At 45.4% G+C, this 20,413-nt stretch overlaps 1 protein-coding gene across 2 annotated transcripts in view; it reads right to left on the reverse strand.

Moving 5' to 3' along the window:
• Nucleotides 1–20,413, reverse strand: part of UBE4B (ubiquitination factor E4B) — a 65,633-nt gene that overhangs the window by 14,836 nt on the left and 30,384 nt on the right. The window contains exons 7-19 of one of the 2 annotated variants that reach the window (XM_066606583.1): nt 19,420–19,773; nt 13,461–13,574; nt 11,448–11,574; nt 11,179–11,279; nt 9,953–10,067; nt 9,375–9,458; nt 6,873–6,929; nt 6,408–6,524; nt 4,169–4,267; nt 1,902–2,015; nt 1,624–1,822; nt 1,329–1,467; nt 346–445 (exon numbers count right to left, since the gene is read on the reverse strand). In XM_066606583.1, the coding sequence (XP_066462680.1) occupies nt 346–445; nt 1,329–1,467; nt 1,624–1,822; nt 1,902–2,015; nt 4,169–4,267; nt 6,408–6,524; nt 6,873–6,929; nt 9,375–9,458; nt 9,953–10,067; nt 11,179–11,279; nt 11,448–11,574; nt 13,461–13,574; nt 19,420–19,773 (1,720 nt within the window). The remainder of the gene's footprint in view (nt 1–345; nt 446–1,328; nt 1,468–1,623; nt 1,823–1,901; nt 2,016–4,168; nt 4,268–6,407; nt 6,525–6,872; nt 6,930–9,374; nt 9,459–9,952; nt 10,068–11,178; nt 11,280–11,447; nt 11,575–13,460; nt 13,575–19,419; nt 19,774–20,413) is intronic. The other variant, XM_066606584.1, reaches the window with a different exon arrangement.

Here is a 20,413-nt window from a genome sequence, read left to right on the forward strand (position 1 = left end):
CCATAATGCGTTTTGCGTGTGGGTTGTGGTTGATGAGCCACACCAAATTCCTCAGATTTTGTAGAATTTATCTGGGCACTTTCTATATTATTTATAGACTATTTTTCCATATATGGGAGAATAGAATGAAGCAGATTATGCCAATTGGGGGAGAGTCGGGGGTCTCCTATCCATCCAGTGCAATGCTACAGCCTTACGGGGCAGAAACAGCATCTCACAGAATCTATGTTTTTAGTGAACTATATTGCCAATATCCTCCTCAAAATGGCGAATCAATGTATACCCTCTCCCAGAAGGACTTATTCTTCCTGCGCAATACAAAATATTCTGTCAATAAGAACAAACCTTCAGCTGAGTTTTACAGCGTTTTAGCATCTCTCTGTGTCTGGCAGCAAGCGGGGAATCTTTCCATTGACTCTCATTGTTCTTCAGCTCTTCCACTGTCCTAAGGTTGAGTAGGAAGAAAAGCAGTAATACGTACATGTTTTCAGTAAATCTATGAACCATGAATACGTTACCCAACTGCTGTGAATAAAATTCTGATACAACTGATGAAGCAGTTCCCACTTCCTATTCATATCCCCTGCATTTAAAGGGGTTGTCCCGCGAAACAAAGTTGGGTTATACACTTCTGTATGGCCATATTAATGCACTTTGTAATGTACATTGTGCATTAATTATGAGCCATACAGAAGTTATTCACTTACCTGTTCCGTTGCTAGCGTCCTCGTCTCCATGGTGCCGTCTAATTTTCAGCGTCTAATCGCCCGATTAGACGCGCTTGCGCAGTCCAGTCTTCTCCGTGTTGAATGGGGCTGCTCGTGCTGGAGAGCGCTCCTCGTAGCTCCGCCCCGTCACGTGTGCCGATTCCAGCCAATCAGGAGGCTGGAATCGGCAATGGACCGCACAGAAGACCTGCGGTCCACCGAGGGTGAAGATCCCGGCGGCCATCTTCGCAAGGTAAGTAAGAAGTCACCGGAGCGCGGGGATTCGGGTAAGTACTATCCGTTTTTTTTTTTCAACACATGCATCGGGTTTGTCTCGCGCCGAACGGGGGGGGGGGGCTATTGAAAAAAAAACAAAAAACGTTTCGGCGCGAGACAACCCCTTTAAGTTAATGGGATCCAACCTAGGACCTCCTGGTGAAGCCAACTATGGCACTAGCGCTGTCCTCCCCTATAACGACATCCGGCCCTGCTGCACTGACAGAAGAGTCCCGAGTTGATGGCTTCTCTTCATTATGTTCATATGATTTAACAGGGTCTATAGGAAGAAACGCTTTCCAAAGAGCAAAACTCTGTCCAAATTACAAATGCATTGCAGCTAACCTGTTCAGCTCCCGGATGGCCCTTAATCGTCGGATATAACGGCGGCAGCTAGGCAGAATAGCGAGGTGATGAGCGTGCAAGGTCAGAAAGAAGCACTCCGTAGGAAACTTGGGCTCCGAGAATGAAGAAGACTCTTGATCTACAAATGGTATAAATCAGAATACATATTATGGGATATACATTAGAATAGCCATTGTATCTACCTGGACAACTAACCTACTAATGTTTATGTTAATCTTTTTGAATGCCAGGAAAAAAAAAAAAAAACAGAATCCAAATAGGACATGACACCTACTCAGCTCTGCCATCCAGCTGGCGACCTCCTCCATTGAGGCTTTGATACGGGTCTCATCACTGGGCAGTGCTATGCGACATTTTGCATGGAAAATATACATGGGGTCCACAGTTTCCAGCTTAATCTTGGTGCTAAGCTGCTGTAACACCCATAAAAAGTTCAGCATGAAGCCATCGGTAGACACCAGCCGGTCGTCCGTCTGTGGTGTACAAAAAACAAACTGGATTAACAATGCTCTACTGTCATACAAAAGACATGAATTGTGGAGGAAACTATACCTGCATCTGTGCCTTTTTCATATTGCCATTGACTATGGCAGCCATGTAATTCAGAGCAGATTCCCGGGTCTCACCATTTAGCAAAATACTGTGTAGAATCTTGAATAATTCTTGCTAGAAACAAAAACATAAAAAAGGCATGTAATAAATTCTTGCAGCATTAATGAAACCTTCTGAATTGCATCTAAAAAATTATACCGGCAGTGGAACCCCGCCCCCATGTGGTCAAATTACCAAACTGTCCAACTTTAACGAACGGCACATTAAAAAGGGGTTGTCCCACTTCTAGCAGTTTTACTGCAGGATTCAGACTGCTCCAGACATTGCAGAGTGGCCCAAGTTGGTACTGCAGACCAAGTCCCAATCCCTTCAGTAGGACTCTGTGCCAACCCAAACCACTGTGCAATGTAAGAAGTGGTGTGCTTCCCACAGAAAAACAGCAAGAAGTAGGTCAACCCATTTAACGTCCTACATCATACTGTATATTAAACCAGTAGGATGGGGAGGGCTCAGCAGCCATGCATGCACCATATCCAGTAGGTGGCTCTCTGCCATAAGCCAACGATGATCATGCTCTGCACACTACCTGTTATATTACAGGTGCCTATAGGGCTTACTAGTCCAATGGAACTAAAGCACTTAAATCCAATTAGCAGTAGGAATTTAAGATTCATTCAGCATGAGTAGATCTACATTTCTACTGCAAATTCGATTGGTATTTTGCGCACCTGCAGTAATACCAATCATGGTATTCGAGTAGTATTTTACCTCTGTTAGCCCATTGGCGCTGCACTGGTGTGATCGTGGGGTGATGATTGACTGCCATATGATAGTCTTGGTCTTTAAGTGGGATTCTGGGCAAAAACTATTGATGATCTACCCTTAGGATAGGTCATCAACATTTAAATCAACTAATTCCCGGCCCGCAGTCAGTACAGCGGGGTCAGATGTTGTTATAGGAAACAGCAGAATTGCCATAGTTGAGCTTCACTTATATTAAAAATCCACAGAAGCTGAAGCAGACTATTAAACTTCCGCCTCAGACACTGTGGTCAGACATGGAAGTTCTTATGGATGTCAGTTGAAGTGAAACCAGCTATGGCACTTCTGCTGCCATTTCTTATGATATCCAGCCCTGCTGCACTGACGAGTGGAGTGATTAGCTCATCATTGGGGATCCCAACCAGCGGGTCTTCAGCAATTAACTAATGATGACCTACCCAGGTGATAGGTCATCAATATTTTTTGCCTGGAATACCCCTTTAACAATGGTCCCCATATCTGACATGTACAAAAGCCCATTAGGTTTTGCAAGACACAGCACCTAATCAGCAGCCAGAGTAAAGGCCCATTTAGACAACGATTACAGCTCAAGAGAGGTCTTTTGAGTGATAATCGTTGCATCATTTACATCGCAAGATGATCGATCACCTTGCGCTCTGGAGGATGCAGAGAACAAGCGGGAAGCCACTTGTTCACTTCATCCAACTATTCCCCGCTAGGAGCGCCCAGCTGTCTTATAGCGGAGGATGCAAAGGACAAGCGGGGTGGTGGTGGGGGACTGGGAGCGCCCAGCTGCCATACAGCCGAGCGCTCCCAGTGGAGGATGCAGAGGACAAGAGGGGAGCTGCTTGTTCACTGCATCCAGCTGATCCCCCGCTGGGAGCGCCGGGCTGTCATACAGGTGGGTGGGTGGGTGTGTGAGTCCCTGTGTCCTATAAAGCGAATGGGCCAAAGTTCAGCCCAGCTGGCAGCAGTATGAAAAACATTGCACATCCTTCTCACCCAGTTGCCGTCCGAGACCAAATATACAGTGAGGGAGCCCGTACTAACAGATGATTAGTGGGGCTTAGTGGCGGCGGGGGAACAGCAGCAGTTCCCTCCAGCACTCAGCAGTCAGCTGTTTGTATGGGTGGCTCTTCTCCCCTGCTGTGTGGAAATGATCAAAGGTGGGCTCTATAGCAGCTGCCCATACAAATTGCTGATTAGTGAGCTGAACAGAACTGCTGCTGCTCCCCCACCATCAGCTGTAAGTACTGGCGGCTCTCCTCCCCTCCTTATCATACAATGCTCACATTGTCACGTCACACCATTTGTCCTGCAGCAGTCGACACATGAGAAACGTATGCGTGGCTGTACAATGTTTCTGTTATGGGAATGCTGGTCTTCAGGGATTTAATATCAATCCCGTTCGAACACAAATAAAAGAATCACTTAAGAGATTGGCCCCTACAGACATCAGTGCCCACAGCAGCAGCAACACTCACCCGTGCGGACTCCAAGTAATGCTGAAGTGACTGACTGACCACTCGTGTATTTTCTAAAGTAATTGCAGGACCAGAGAAGTATTTCTCAACAACTTTATTCTGCAGTGAGATAAAAAGTTATGCCAATTATATAATTATAACCAGGAAAAATAAAAGGATCTGTTATCTTGACCTTATTCTTAACAGGGAGGGAATGGTTGAGGAAATAGGGGTGGCTAGGGCCATAAGAGGCAGTGATCAGGTCATTATTGAATTTTGGATAAACAAGGGGAGGAAGACCTGAAAAGACTCAGACCTCAAGGTTGGACTTCAGAAAGGCAGATTTCAATGAACTCAGAAAGAGGATAGAAAAAAAATCCATTGGATGTATGTTCTTAAGGACAGAAATGTCCAAGAAGGTTGGGAAATACTGCAAAAAGAGATTCTCAAAAGCACATCGTTAACTATCCCTAAAAGAAGGAAGAATGGGAAGCATTTAAAGAGACCAGGATGGATGAACACAGAACTTTACACACGTTAAAAACAAAGAAATATATGTTTATCAAATGGAAAAAGAAGGTAATATCTAAAGAAGAATATAATGGGGTCTGCAGAAGCTGTAGGGCAAGTGTCAGAAAAGCTAAAGCTAATAATGAATTGAGGCTTGCAACAGAGGCCAAAAGCAATAAAAGTATATTGGGTGGGGGCAAAAGCAAGAGAAAAGTCAAAGATGCTACAAGCAGCAGAGGTAATGGCTGAACCACTCGCCATAATCTTTGAAAATTCCTGGCGAACAGGAGAATTCCCAGAAGATTGGAGAAGAGTAAATGTTGTCCCCATCTTCTAAAGAGGGAATACAGGTGGACCCAGGATACTACAGGCCTGTGAGCCTGACTTTTATACCAGGAAAGATCTTTGAACAAGTTATAAAACAGCATGTATGCAAGTACTTGGATTAAAATAGAGTAACTAACCAGAGCCAGCATGGGTTTGTAACAGACAAGTCATGCCAGACAAATCTAATTTCCTTCAATGACAGAATCACTGTCTGCATTGATCAGGAAAATGCAGTAGATATGGTATATCTTGACTTTAGTAAAGCATTTGACAAACAATCCCACTCATAACGAAAAAAAAAATGATGAAACATGGGAATGACAAGGCAACGGTTAGGTAGATTCACAACTGTCACGTGGGGTACCACAAGGCTCTGTCCTAGGCTCAGTGTTGTTCAACACTTGTATAAATTATCTAATGTAGACAACGGAGGGAAAACTGATCAAATTTGCCGGTGACACAAAGTTAGGAGGGATGACTAACACTGGAGAAGGGAGAGGGAGAGAATTCAAAAAAGATCTAGAAATGCTTACACAGTGGGCAGCGACTAACAGAACGGTATTTAAATGCAAAATCCTACATCTGGGCAATAAAAATGAAAACAAAAAGGCACATACAAAATGGGAGGAATTGGGTTAAGCAGCAGCACGTGTGAAAAAGACTTGGATATACTAATAGATCACAGACTGAACATGAGTCAACAGTGTGATGCAGCAGCAAAAAAAAGGCAAATGCATCTCTGGTATGTATTAAAAGAAGCAGAGAGTCTAGAAGACGTGAGGTAATTATCCCCCTCTCCTCTCCCTTAGTCAGACCTCATCTGGAACACTGTACTGTGTCCAGTTCTGGGCACCCCACTTTAAAAAAGACATAGACAAAGTGAAGAAAGTTCATAGAAGAGCTACCAGTATGGTGAGCGGTGTGCAAATCATGTCCTATGAGGAACGGTTAAAGGATCTGGGAATGTTTAGCTTGCAAAAAAGAAGACTGAGAGGAGACTTAATAGCTGTCTACAAATATCTGAAGGGCTGTCACACTGCAGAGGGATCAGCCCTATTGTCATTTGTACAAGGAAAGACTAGAAGCAATGGGATGAAACTGAAAGGGAGGAGACACAGATTAGATATTAGACAGTGAGGGTGATCAATGAGTGGAACAGATTGCCACAGGAGGTGGGGAGTTCTCCTTTAATGGAAGTCTTCAGAGGCTGGATAGACATCTGTCTGGGATGACTTAGTGAATCCTGCATTGAGCAGGAGTTTGCACCAGATGACCCAGGCGATAACTCATGTTCAAAGATTGTTTTTATAGAATGATAGAGTCTGAAGGGAACACTTAAACATTATAAGGCGGGGGGTGGGAGGGTATGAGAAAACTCAGAGGCAAAAAAGCAAAACCTCACGGAAATCCTGAAGAAACTTACATCATCTTCAGCAAAGACCGAAAGACTGAAGAAAGAACCAAGGTAAGACAGTCGCTGTAGCTCACGGCCAGTCGCAGGGCTCAGAGGTTTGGGTAACCAAAGGGGTAGAGAGGCCATCTAAAACAAAAAGGAGTGCGATGAGGCATTTTGACAAACGGAACATAAGAAAGTTGCAAAGTTCTCAATTTGGCACTGAGAAAAGCAATGAGTCATTATTTGGCCTCTTAAAAGGCCTTGCCATATGACCAGCGATGTAACCAAACCTGAGCACCTGTGTACATACAGCTCTTTCAAGGGTTCACGCCCCTCATCAGTGTAATGTAAGGTTTGGGTTACACCCCTAGGCACATTGCATGGCCTGTAAGGCTCCCTACATCCCTGTGGTGCGCTCTCGTATTGGGCCTTCAACAAGGAAAAGAATATCCCCTCCTGGATACAAAAAGGAATATTAAAATAATAACTTACCAAGCAGCAGACGGGATGAGTCTTTCCAAATTTAATCTCACAAAGTTCACCTAAAGCCTGCAGAGGAGACAATGCATTACTGAAAGCCAAGAACTATAAACGATCACCAACATTCAGCAGAAATCATTGCTAGTAACAGGTTCTTGCACAGAGCATGACCCTGTAGAAGTCCTGCAGAGAATACAAGAGTCAATCTCCTCCTGGGGTGTTCCATTTTCAGCTAAGCAATATCTGAGAGGGCAGGGTTAGCAAAGTCTTCAAGTACCCTTACATGGGCTAATAGTCACCCGAATAATCGCTCAAAAGACCAATTACGGGCAACTGTCAGTCCATGTACAGACAGCCACTGACAGGGCAGACTGAGAGGTCGCTCAGTAGTCGCTAGTCGTTCCATTTCGAAAGCCTACTGAGCGGCTTCTCACTCCGTGGAAATGGAGTCGCTCAATCTTCCAACGACCGCTGCTTATTATGAATGGAGGTGGGTGGTCAAATATACAGGCCGACAATAAGACCACCCAAAACAACGCATTTCTGATGCAGTGAAACTTACCTATTCCTCCCCAGAAAGTCCTCTTACCACATCTTCTCCAGTCCACTGGTCACAGCAAGTAGGCCGGATCTTCCTATTCTTGTTATGGAGCGTCCATTCTCGGCAGTCTCCTTCCAGCAGGTCAGTGTAGGTCACATTACTAGTGATGTAGCGTTAACTGCCTAGCCAGGAATGCTGAGCTATTGCCGAGACTGCGCATGTGCGCTGACTCGCCATGTTCCCATACTATTGCCGCAAAACAGCATGCATGCGCAGTCTCTGCATTAGCTCGGCACTCCTTGCTAGGCTGTTAGCCCTACTAGTGACTTGATACATTACCCTGCAAGAAGGAGAATGCCGGCAATGGACGCTTTGTCACCGTAAGAAGATGAATCGGCCATCTGGGGGGGAGGTGACCCGGGGGACTTCAGGAGACGGAAGAAGATGGTAGAGGAGATGTGGTAAGAAAACTGACGGGGGAGAAATAGGCAAGTATAGAATATATATATTTTTTAATGTCAGAACCCCTTTATCATTCTGCCATGTCACTGCAGCGCCCACATTGATCATCTGTAAGGTGCATGAAGGGTTCTGCTATCTTCTCATGCCATTCTGGCTGCTCTAGGTCATTTCATGTATGACAGAATCAGCTTACTTCTGCACCACCGTTTATGAATCACCCTGTATAGGTCTCATTCAGACGAGCGTGTCCATGAGCAGGGATTATATTTCAAGCATTCTCAAAAAGCCTGAAAAATCATTCTGCATCGTCAAAAAATTCTGAAAAATCATGCTAGGTCTTATTTTCAGGGAAACCGGGTAGGTATTGTACATGTCAGTTGTGTTTATATCCACGCGCCATGCATTTTTCTCGTGTGCAAAAAAAACCCAAAAAACTGAAAAGGGCAAATATTTTTCTTGAATTGCTAAGAGATGATCAGTGAAAAACTGAATGCACACAGGGGTCATTCACAGGCGCTCTGTAATTTTTTCCCCCCAATACACTCATATTGAATGGGTAATTCTGGTTGACAGACTTTAAAAAAAATTTTTTTTTAAAGTACATAGAACAAATCAGTCCATGGCTGGATTCAGACGAACGTATATCGGCTCGGTTTTCACGCCCAGCCGATATACGTCGTCTCTCTCTGCATGGGGGGGCTGGAAGAGCCAGGAGCAGTGCTCTGAGCTCCCGCCCCCTCTCTGCCCCCTCTGCACTATTTGCAATGAGGAGAGGTGGGGCGGGGACGGGGGCTAATTCTCGGAACTTCGCCTTGCCCCCGTCCCGCCTCCTTTCAATGCAAATAGTGCAGAGGGGCGGAGAGAGGGCGGGAGCTCAGTTCCTGCTCCTGGCTCTTCCATCCCCCCCCCCCCCCTGCAGATGGACACCATATATCGGCTCGGCGTGAAAACCGAGCAGATATACGGTCGTCTGAATCCACCCTTAATATGTCCATGTACTGTCAGTTACACACACAGCCCTAATATCTGAAAATATGCCTGTGCGAATTATCCCCAAGTCACACAAAAGTATCTAATGTATTCATAAAGCATTAAGGGGCATGGACCACCAAAGGATGGAAGTAGGGGTCTTGCAAGCCCTCACATGTCTATTTAAATTTCAGTCTCTAGGTTCCCTTTATTGGGATTTTCAGACACAGCTATAAATGATGCAGAGGATTTCTGCGCTGTTACAGAACCTCAGAATTTGCATATATTTTTTACGTGTGATTATTTTGCAATTAAACAGACAAATTTTACAGGATTCAAGACAAATACAGACCATTGCAGACAAACTATAACGAAACCCTTTAGCACACACAGAGGTGTGGTAATGGTGCGGTGATCTGCGGGACGTGACTACGGGGTGTAAATAATGCCGCCCTCCCTCCAATCTGATGCAACTGGAAGAGTCTTTCATCTTCTAAAAGTTCTGGGGTTGCCCCCACTGAGCAGCGGCGCAGCCTCCTTACCATTAACGGGTATTTGAAGTTGTCACTATCCAACGAACAATCTTTAGCTGCCAGAGCCAATCCTTGCAGAATAGGAATAAAAATCTGCGGACATTAGAAAAAAAAATGAATCAGTAAGGCTTTGTTTCTTGGGGGTTCATCAGTTCGTTCCATGTAAAGAGTTGTCACCAAGTTTATAGATTCTCTCAACCAATTACACAAATAGGTAAAGGATCCAGAACTTGGGACCCTTTTAAACGAAACCATTATCGTCCAAATAATTGTTACATCGCGCGAAAATGAAAGTTAATAGTTCAGTGTAAACATGGCAAACGATTGAACGTTGTACGATAATTAGCTTATAAAAGTCGTTGTTCATCATTCGCCAGTTGTTTCGTGTAAATGGAGATGGTTCAGTCATTCGCAGACCGTCCCCGGGCACTTGCAGACATCCCCGACAAAACAATAGACTGAACAAGCTATGACCAAAAAAAACAAACCCGCAAACAATTATCTGTGCATGTAAACAGATGCCGTCTGAAAGTAAACGATATGGCTGATGCTCACTTGTTCCAACGCTAAGTTGACCCTTAGGTTACCTGTTTAAACACCTCCTCATCCTGATATGTCGTCCTTACAAGTTCTTGAATGAAGCCAAAAGGCAAGTTCCTACAGAGCATATATGGCACCAGGAGAGACTGTTGCTGTACAGACCTGAGACAGAAATATTACATGAAAGGAAGCGGCACAACTGGGAAACTGCATGAAGCTTTATATGAAAATCAATAAATCCCCATAGTGGATCGGAGACATCTTGTTCTGGGTGGAAAACTGCTTTAAGAGTATGTTCACATGCTGCAGAAATGCTGCGTCGGTTTTAATCAATCGGTTTTGATGTGGATTGTAACTCGAAATTAGCTGTGGACCACCAGCCGATTTTAGCCTGCCACTGCTCCTACCTTGCAGTTAGAAGCCCCTGACGGCAGCGCACAGAACCGCCCTCACGTGGCAACCACTACTAAGCTGACGGTCAGGCGATGCACCCACTTCCATATCCCCTGACTGGCAGCAGCAGCTCTTAGTTGTAGCTGTCGGGTGAGGAAGGTGAGGGCTGCTCCGTGTGCTGCATTGAAGGGCTGCTGATTGCGAGGCGAGAGGAGTGGCAGGCCGAAAGCAGCTGAATTTGAGCCAGACTCCACCAATGGTGCAGATTTTTACTTTTGATGTGAATGCTGAGGATTTTGCAGCAGGATTTTCCACTGCATTTCTGCTATATGTGAACATAGTCTAAGGGTACATTCACACTAAATAGGCTGTGGATTTGGGTGCAGATCTACACCGAAAATCTAACTGCTCTAAGGCCGAATGCACACGGCCTGGTTGGATTCCGACTGCAAGATTCCCTGTGCCCTAGGGGTGATCCCCACATACCTGTGTGATGGTTTTTCTCTTTGCTGCGGATGTACCGGCGATGATGCGCATGCAGGGCGATTTCGAAATTGACATTTCAGAATCGCCGCGAGATGGGCGGCTTCCATTGACTGCATTGACTGCAATGGAAGCCGTCCGTGTGAGGCCCGCACTAGAGTAGGACATGCTCTAACCTTTGAAGTGGCCAACGCTTGTAACTGCAGACACATCTCCCACTGATTTCAATGTGAGCTGCACTTGCAGTTACAAACACTGGCCACTTCACAGAGGTTAGAGCAGAGACATCCGCTCCAACCCCTGTGTATTTGTGGCGCACAATCAGCGCTTTAATTCTGGTTCAACCCAGTTAATGTGACTGATAGGGATTGAATATCTTGTACTGGGTGGTACCTACCTTGGCTGGGTGAGTGCTCCCTGCAACACCAGAGCAGCATGGCAGATACACTGTGATCGAATGTTGCTCAGGAGCTGGCTCACATCTGGCTGACTGCACATCTACAGAAGGAATACAAGAAAAAAAAGAAGGAGGGGGGGGGGGGGAATTATTATATCCCATCATTATGCAATACATGTCAATCACAGGATGAGGCAGAGAATAGAAGTGACAGAACAAGTGCGCCACCCAGTGGACGCATGATGCCATGTCATCTCATTTATCTTTACCTTTGGTGCTTTTCTCTCCTCTATTCCCACTCTATCAAAGCACTCAATGAGGTAGTTGAGCATCTCTGTTTCTTTGCAAGCTTCTATTGTGAAGTGATCGCCGCAGGACTCCGTACTACTAGTTCCACTGCAGGAGAGCAGAAACACTAGATCAATTTAATCTTAGCAGAAAAAAAAAAAAAGAAGAATTAACACACAAAAACCAATTTTCCAAAATCTGCAAATCTCTATTAATCCTGGATTATCCAGTACACAAGGTCTCAAACTTGAAGATTTAACAGTATCAGCTATTCTCAGGAAAAAAGGAAGTTAGTGAGCAAGCGCCAAAAGACACGAAGTCCAGAACACGAGGTTTGTTAGGGTTTAGTACTCAGAGTCCACACAGCGGTTAGGTCATCTCCTTCCAGTGTAGCCCAAGGATATAACTACTAAGGAATCAAGTAGGAGGCGTAAAACTATAAACCTGGAAAATGAAAACGTGACTATTGAGAGTTTCAAAAGGCAACATAGTCACAGCTGTGCTCATTCCATGCACTACCAATGGCAACCCTTCATTAGGGTACAGCCCCGCGAAGCAGTAGGACATGTTTGTATAGCACCAACGTATTCCGTAGCGCTTTCAGGTAATTTGTTTATTACCCCCAGCAAGTTGGGTACTCATTTTACCAACCTCAGAAAGGCTGAGTCAACCTTGATCCAGCTACCTGAAGCATGCAGGTATTGAGCCTGCAACCTTCAGGTCATGAGTGAGAGCTTAGGACTGCATTCTGCTGCCTTAATACTTTGTGCAGCAGCTAATGGCACACAATTTTACTGGCATTATTGGGCGACCGTTGGCCATCGCGTGTTGTTTCAGCCCCATGTGGTCACTGCATTGTGGGGCTGTACCCTAAACTCATTAAAAACTTACCAAAAATACTCTTGGCCATTACATTATGGATCACACCAATTTAAAAACACCATAGTCAGTCAGTGGCAACCAAAAACAGTTCTTCACTGTAGACACACAATGCCGCTGGGGCAATGACCGACGCAGATCAGAGCAATCAGTAGCCAAATACAGCAAGGAGAATCAATACACTTGTTAAGGGACACTGAGGACCAAACATGATAGGAGTATCCAGTACACCAAGTGTCTCACGTGTATGGCGCTACGACCAGCGCACCTTTGTTAAAGGGGTTGTCCAGTTGTAAAGTATTGATAGTCTATTCTCAAGATAGATGATCAATAGTAGGCCAGGCTGCTTATAGCGGGTGACTGGGCTGGTGCGCTCATAGATGGAGCTGATTTCTGCAGGAAGCAGACAGCTCTGTACTCAATGCAGAGGCCAGGCTTGGTATTGCAGAGCAAGTTACCATTCATGTCAATGGGAATATTGCCTGTAATACCAAGCATGGCTACTGCAGTGAGAATGGAGCCATTTTGCGATATTTTGATGGATTGCACTTTTAATGAACGTGAGGATACCCATATGTGTATTTGAAATTTCCACGAGGGATTTCAACTTGAGATTTGATTGCTTGTAACACATACTGCACTACTTTGGTATTGCAGCATATGGTGCTTCGGCAGGCAGACACATGCCAGTCCTTGGGCTGCCATGACAACTGGACAGTATCTTGCAATCTCATTGTGGGAGGGGGGTGTTCGGGGCATTTAAGCAGTTTACAACCACAATCTCTGTAAACTGTCAATGTTTTGGCTGGGTGTCAGCCCTGTTACAAGCCTATGCCATATTAACCCTGCGCGCCTGGGATGTACATGTACGTCCTGGGGTGCTAAGGGGTTAAAACAAAGTAGAATACGTTCCAGAAGATCAGGCCCACAAACATTTCCAAAAGCAGTCACTTTGCACCTACGTAGCAGCATGCAGCCAGAGCTGTTAAAGAGTTAAATTCAGATAGAAAGTCCACTCATTTGCAAAAACTGCAATGCATTGAATAGGCACAGCAACCGGTACGGGTGAGAGTTAGTGAGCGCTTGGGCACGTCGACATGCCACGTGGCCAGTACCTGGACCCAAAGTGCACACTAGAGAAATCCTCTTCATCGCTCTCCTCGTCACTGCTGACCTCAGCCTCACTGACGTGGGTGAGGAATAGGAGGGACAGAGGGTTGTCGAACGCACTGGCACAATATGGAAACACAAAGTCAATGAGTGGAAGGATGTGGAGGAGGGAACGCACCAAACATAAGGGAGAAGCAAGTTACCCCTGTCTGCCTTTATATGCATTAGTACCCGAGAGGTGTTTGTATCACTACAGCTCAAGTTTACCATCCAGGGGCCCGGGGAAACAAAGTGGCGCAAGGGATACAAAAAGGGCCATATTGGTAGCAAACCAACTTTCAAAGATTTCATCTTTTAAAAAAGGGGGTCTTTCCACCAATCAGAAAATCCCTTCAAAAGAGAAACCCATCAAATACTTGGTCAGACAGGCGTACTTTCCATCCGTGTATGTCGCAGACCCATTCTAGCGTATGAAGTCACGCAACAAACACGCTTTGTCACACGGACTGATGGTCTGTATGAAAAGATTGCTGCCTGCCCCATTCATGTTATAGGCGAGAGTAAGACGTGCCATATGCACCATCCCTGCAGGTGGGACGTACACAGACTGGAGTCCGACGAGAGCGGCGGTCGAGGTTCTCTGGACAGGAGTGGGTCTGGACCTTTTTGGGGTAGATTTCCTGTTTTCTCAGGGACAGGAAGTGAGATGAAATCTTTTTACAGGACACGGACCAGTAAGAACATGACCGTGGCTCCGACCCCACACAATACCAAATAAAATAACTTGCATGGAGTTCCACTTTAAATGCAACTTGGACAGAAGTTCTTTGCTGCGGGAGTGGAGTAACGGATATCATTTTCATGGCTGTCCAACTGCAGTTGATTACCAATAGTAACCACAGCTTGCAGCGATATCATCTGTAAACTCATGTGTGAATTGGGGACACAATTTGTTCCAAACGCCTCTCCCTTGAAGGGTTTTTCCCCACAACTTAAAATTGTTTCCCATCCACTCTGACCTTCCTGGTTGCTGCGGTCCAGGACATGTGACTGCTGCAGCCAATCACAGCAGTGACTTTCTAGAGCCAGCGATTGGCTGCAGCAGTAACCCGGAAGACAGAGGATGAGGTTGTGAAGCCATTTTTAGTTGAGGGAAAACCCCTTCAAGGTCATCTCATCATTCTGGGTAGCCGAAAACTTGACCATTATTTCCTATAGGAGAGTTAAAGTAAAAAAAAACAAACAAACAACAAAAAAAAAAAAAACACATTGCACTCACAGGCAGGATTGGGGGTTTAAGATGCGATATGGAGCCAAGTTTCTCGGATATCATACTTGCCTGTGTAAATACGACCCGCCTCTGCACTGGCTAACAGCAGGATCTAGTCACAGACATGCTCACAGGAGTTTCGTAATACCAGAGTTTTACTTTCCCTCTAGCTCCTCCATTGTGGGAACCTTCAGTCTGCCAGCCCATGAATGTATCAGAACTGAAAGGCCTTCAGCTCCAATTAGTTTCTGTGTTTTAAGCCTCCAATCTGCGTTTGTTTCCAGTTGAAACGTTTATTATTTATATATATATTTTTTTATATTGTGGTCAACGAAAACAGAAGCAAACTGAAAACAATCCATTCGCTTCCCTTCTTCATTTCAATTTACTTTCCATTTAGCTGTTTTCACAACAGAAAAGGTAGATGGTAGCAAAAACCGCTAGTGTGAACGTCGCCTTATATTTGTAAGTTTAGAGCGCTTGTCGCAAAGGTTTTCGATGTGGCTCATTAACCCCTTAACGCCACAGGATGCAAGCTTACGTCCTGCCAGAATGGTACGTGCCACAACAGGGTATAAACTTAAAGTGCCTGTCCACGGGCGAACCACGCCGGCCGACGCTTTCCATAGCATTGCTATGGAAAGCGCCGGCATCTGTCTACGAGTGGAGAATCACTGCAATTCTCCGCTCGCGGCGGGACTTTGCATCGCCCGTGGACAGGGGGCCTTACATCCTGTGGCTGGACCAGGGTGAGAAGTGAACCTGCGCCATCCTGCAGCGGGAGTCAGCTGTGACAGACTGCCTTCTGCTGCCACAGCGGGAATCTGTGAGAACAGTCATGGGTCCTCCACTGGTTAATCGCAATGGGGTGCCACAGCAAAAGAAGGCCAGACAATGGCGTCAAGGCCTGCCATGACCTGTGATTGCTATGGTGAGTGATAATGCATTGCAGTACAGAAGTACTTCCATGCATTATCATAGCTTTTCTGGTTTAAAGTCCCCTACAGGGCCCAGAAAATAAATAAATAAAAAACACGAAGTCTGAATACACACGGCCGGGTCAGATACAGACTGCGCCCCAGCATCGACCCCCGCGAAACCTGTTACCTTGTCTTCTTTCTGCCCCCAATAAATTGCACACTATCCTGCTTTTCCGAAAATAAGATCTACCCCGGAAAGAAGACGTACCTGAATTTTCCGGATTTTCGGGTAGGCTTGAAATATAAGTCCTCCCCGGGAAAAAGGCCCTAGTGGCATTACATAAAATAAATAAATAAATGGAATACTTACCTGGCAGGCTCGGTCCTGGTCTTCCTGCTGCTGTCCGGAGCTCAGCCATGCGTCCTGCAGTCAATGCCGCTTCTCAGCGAGCCAGAGCTCTGGAGAGCAGCGGGAGGGACCTGGACCGAGCAATTAGACAACCCCTGGAAATAAGACCTAGCGCTTATTTGTGGGCAAAAAAATAAAAAATATTATATATAAAAATATAAATAATAGGACAGGGTCTTATTTTCAGGGAATACATAATTTATCCTGCAGGACAAAAAACAAGGAATTGATCCACAATATTTATTTCGTTCACACACACACACACACACACACACACACCACACTAAAAAGCTGTATGCATCTCAAAACTGTACCAATAAAACTACAGCTCGTCACGTAAACCACAAAACAGAAAAAAACCCAAAACTGAACAACTTGTTTAAGGCCTCCCTCACACAGGGCGTTTGAAAAACGCTGTTTTCAACGCTGCGTTACTGCAGATTCCGCCCCGTTTCAGCATCAAGAATGCTGAAGAAAAAAAAAAAAAAAAAAGCAATACTCACCTAGCCACTGCAGTCCAGGTCGCGGCCGCTGGTCTCTGCCGCTGATCCGGGCTTCCTCGGCACTCCCAAGTCTATTGCCGGAGGCCAGGTTTGAGAACCCCGCCTCCGGCAATAGAGTGCTATGATTGGTTGTCGGTGCTTGGTCGACAACCAATCACAGCACTCTATTGCCGGAGGCCGGGTTCTCAAACCTGGCCTCCGGCAATAGACTTGTGAATGCAGGGGAAGCCCGGATCAACGGCAGAGACCAGCGGCCACGACCCGGACTGCAGCGGCTAGGTGAGTATTACTTTCTTTTTTTTCCCCTCTATCTAACTGGGACTGATTTTCGGGGTAGGGCTTCTATTACAAGCCCTCACCCCGAAAATCGGCGAGCGGTTAACGCTGCCAAAAACGCGGCACCAAATGTTGCCGTGTTTTCAGCAGTGCTAAAACCGCTGGCCATTTCATTTTCCGTTTCACATACAGCATTACAGAAGCATATAATGTCCAGCAGTCAGAGGGGAATCTATACTTCATTACCCCTATAGAGCTGAACGCATCATCGTAGCAGCCTTTACTGTAAATACAATGCAGTCACAAGACCCGCAGCATTCAGAGCTGAACTGCAAACTCCAGCAAGTAGAGACGTCACGAACACCGCACAATGCCTGTCAGCAGCCTGTAAAGCCACACACACAGGTTTTTGTTTGACTGCCATTGTCCAAACCGACTGAAACACAACAAACCTGTCACAGAACACCCAGAAGAGTCACCATCATCAACTCCTGTGCCTTGTAAAAATGGGAAACGCAGATCTTCAAGACAGAAAAGCGCACTTTTACTAAGCAACGCAAACCAGTTCTGGGCAAAAAAACAAAAATAGAAAAAGAAAAAAAAAGAAAAAAAAAAAAACCTGCAAGTGATCTGCAATAAAGTTGCACCCCCCCCCCCCCCCCCAAAAGGCAGGTTTTCTGACCACTTCATAAATGTGAAAAGTGACAATAGGGAGTGATCAAACTTAATAAGTAGGAATTCTGAAAATGTTGCAAATTTTGGAACAAAACTATACTTGCCGATTACTGGCTCAAGTTTCCCTTACGTGAAGGGGTTGTCTGACGAGATTTTAATTATAGCCACAACTGTAACAAAAGCGGGGGTATTTCCCAATCCTCTTCCCTGGCGATCCAGCCCTGCAGCTCAATGCTCCCCCTGGTCTTTGTTTAGGAGTGGATACTTCCTGACTGCTGCAGCGAATCAGAGGCTGCAGCCGTTACATACTGCCATGATGCCAGTAGAATAGAACCTGGCCTCTGATTGGCTGCAGCAGTCAGGTGATAGCCATTCCAAAACGAAAACTGGGCGGACCGCGGCGCTGCAGCAGTGGGTTTCCGGGGCAGAGGATGGTTAGGAACCACCGATTCTGTTATTTTAACACATTTTCAGCTATACTTCATAAATTTGCAACCGTTTAATGGGGCTATCCGGTCACCAGATTCTTTTAAGAGCTACGCACCTTGAAATAAATTTGGCGCCAATCCCTCCAATTATCTCCTTCACTTAGACTTGCACAACATATACCAGTCTGGGTTTACAGAAACAGACTTCTGACCAATTAGACAGACCGCGCAAATTACAAAATTGGTCCAAATTAGAGGTTTACATCTGCGGATATTCTCTTAGGCGCGCACTAATTCGCATTTTCCCCCCAACTGCTGTATTCCTCAGAAAGGATCTTTTTATTTCCTAGAACGGCGCTGATTTCACGCTACAATCACAGTTATTGCCTTTTTTTTTTGCATGTCAGATCAATTTTCTGGTGGAAGAGACATTTTAAACCGATCAATTAACCATTTACAGCAATTTAGATTGATATTGGCCTAAGTGCACAGAAACGGATCAGATGTACTTAGTGAACGTGGGCCATCGATTGCGGAATTCAGCGAGAACAAGACGCAGGCGGTAAGATGTTAGGGAACTGAACAGTCTGCTGCTGATCTGAAGGGAAGCAGCGACGTCACATACCCCCAAGCAGCGCTGATATATGCTCCGCTAAGAACTCATTGGCCGCTCAAACAAGCATATTTTTATGTTTTTTTTGCATACTGTAACCAAAGCCAATGTGAATCTACAGACTTAGACAAATTAAACTTCCACAACTCAGAGGACTCTGGAGGGCGCTCTGCTGAGACGAAATTTGGACGATAGCCACTTCAGACAACACATTCACCATTTCTGAAAAAGTACTTAGTAAAAAAAAGTCGTCGATAGGTGGCGCTGTAGTGGACAAGGTCTACCGTGACAGATCTGCATCAGTGTCAGATCTGAAAGACGGCATTTGTTGACACGTTGTAGCGAATAGAGCAGAGTCACTAAGTTGGAAGACAGGATTTTGAACATGGAGAGCATTGTTGAGAACCAAGGGGAACTTCTTGAACATTTACAGTGTGATTTGCGTAGCTACAGCGCCACCTATGGATGACTTTAATAAAAGTGTGGGCTTTTTTTCCATAATTAGCGAGCAAGTAATCTAAACGTGGTCGTTGTCCGAATTCCATCTCAGTTGAACAGCAGAACACCCTCCAGAGGCTCCGAACTGGGGAAGTTTAATTTCGCTAATCCAGTATTTAAAAAAAAAATAAAAAACCACACTTTTCATGAACCTTTTTGGGAGCTGGGTGCAAACAGAGTTAGGTCTACAAACCATCTCACTCTTGTAATATTTTACCCTACGAAGGATGAAACGGAATATCACAAGTGATGCAAATAACTTCTCTTAAAAGGACCATACGGGATCTCCATAGACATGCAAAGAAAGCAGCGAGGGAAGGGAACACAACATTCCGGCGTCATGCACACACCCACAATCTGCGGAGAAAATACCTAGGCGGTATCCGGTTTTGCCTGGGGGACATTCTGGGAGATACCAAAGACCTTCGTCTGGGTGAACTGGCGGGCACGGCTCGAGGACTGCTGGACAAGGTGTGAGGACTGGGTGACGGGTGCATGGCAGGGGTGAGGCTGGAAGTCCTTGGACTGGAAGGGATGGGTAAGGGTCCTGAATGGGCGACGGTGTAGGGTCTATACCGCGATGTGGAGGCAGCATAGCTTAGTGATGGGGTGGACGATACAGGCAAAGATTGCCCAGGGCTGCACGGCTGGGGACTAGAGACGGGGGGCGAAGGTAAGTGGAGGGCTGGCACAGCGGCAGTACGGACGGGACTAGCATCATAAAGACTGGACAGAAAGAGAAAAACATGAAGAAAATGATGTAATAAAAGGAGTTGATACAGCAGAGGAGATGACAGCTTACAAAACTAATACCATATTCAGCTTCGTGGGATAATAAAAATTTAAATATATATATAATTTTTTTTTATTATCTCGAGTATATATCTGCAGAGGTGGTTTCTCAGAATATTGGCAAGTTGATCCACTTATTACTACTTCAAATTTGCTACAGGACAAGATCTAACATTTATAATCCACATCCAAATCAATAGTAAAGACTAAAGGCCGATAACGAGTGACGCATCACACCCCTGCCCCCACTGAAGCCGAAAGAGGGTCAGTCAGCTCTGATATGCCTAGCTTAGTAACCACTTGCTTTAAAAGGGGAATCAGTCATCGGGATATACTAAAGGCCCAATTAGGCCCAAGGATTTTCACTTAAAGTCGTCTTTTGCGCGATAACCGTTGCGTCTAAATCCATGGACCTCGTGCCGTTTTCGTGCACGAGTCGTTCCTTGCTCAATTCTAGTTTTCTAGAATTGAGCGATGAACTCTTATCAGCGGTGCAGGCTGTTATCACGGGAGGTAGTGCAGCCCGCATTCTCAGTGATCCCTGTATTTTATGGCACTAATATTTAATAAAGCA

The sequence above is a fragment of the Eleutherodactylus coqui genome, chromosome 6 (genome assembly GCF_035609145.1).
Source record: "Eleutherodactylus coqui strain aEleCoq1 chromosome 6, aEleCoq1.hap1, whole genome shotgun sequence".
NCBI classification, from domain to species: domain Eukaryota; kingdom Metazoa; phylum Chordata; class Amphibia; order Anura; family Eleutherodactylidae; genus Eleutherodactylus; species Eleutherodactylus coqui.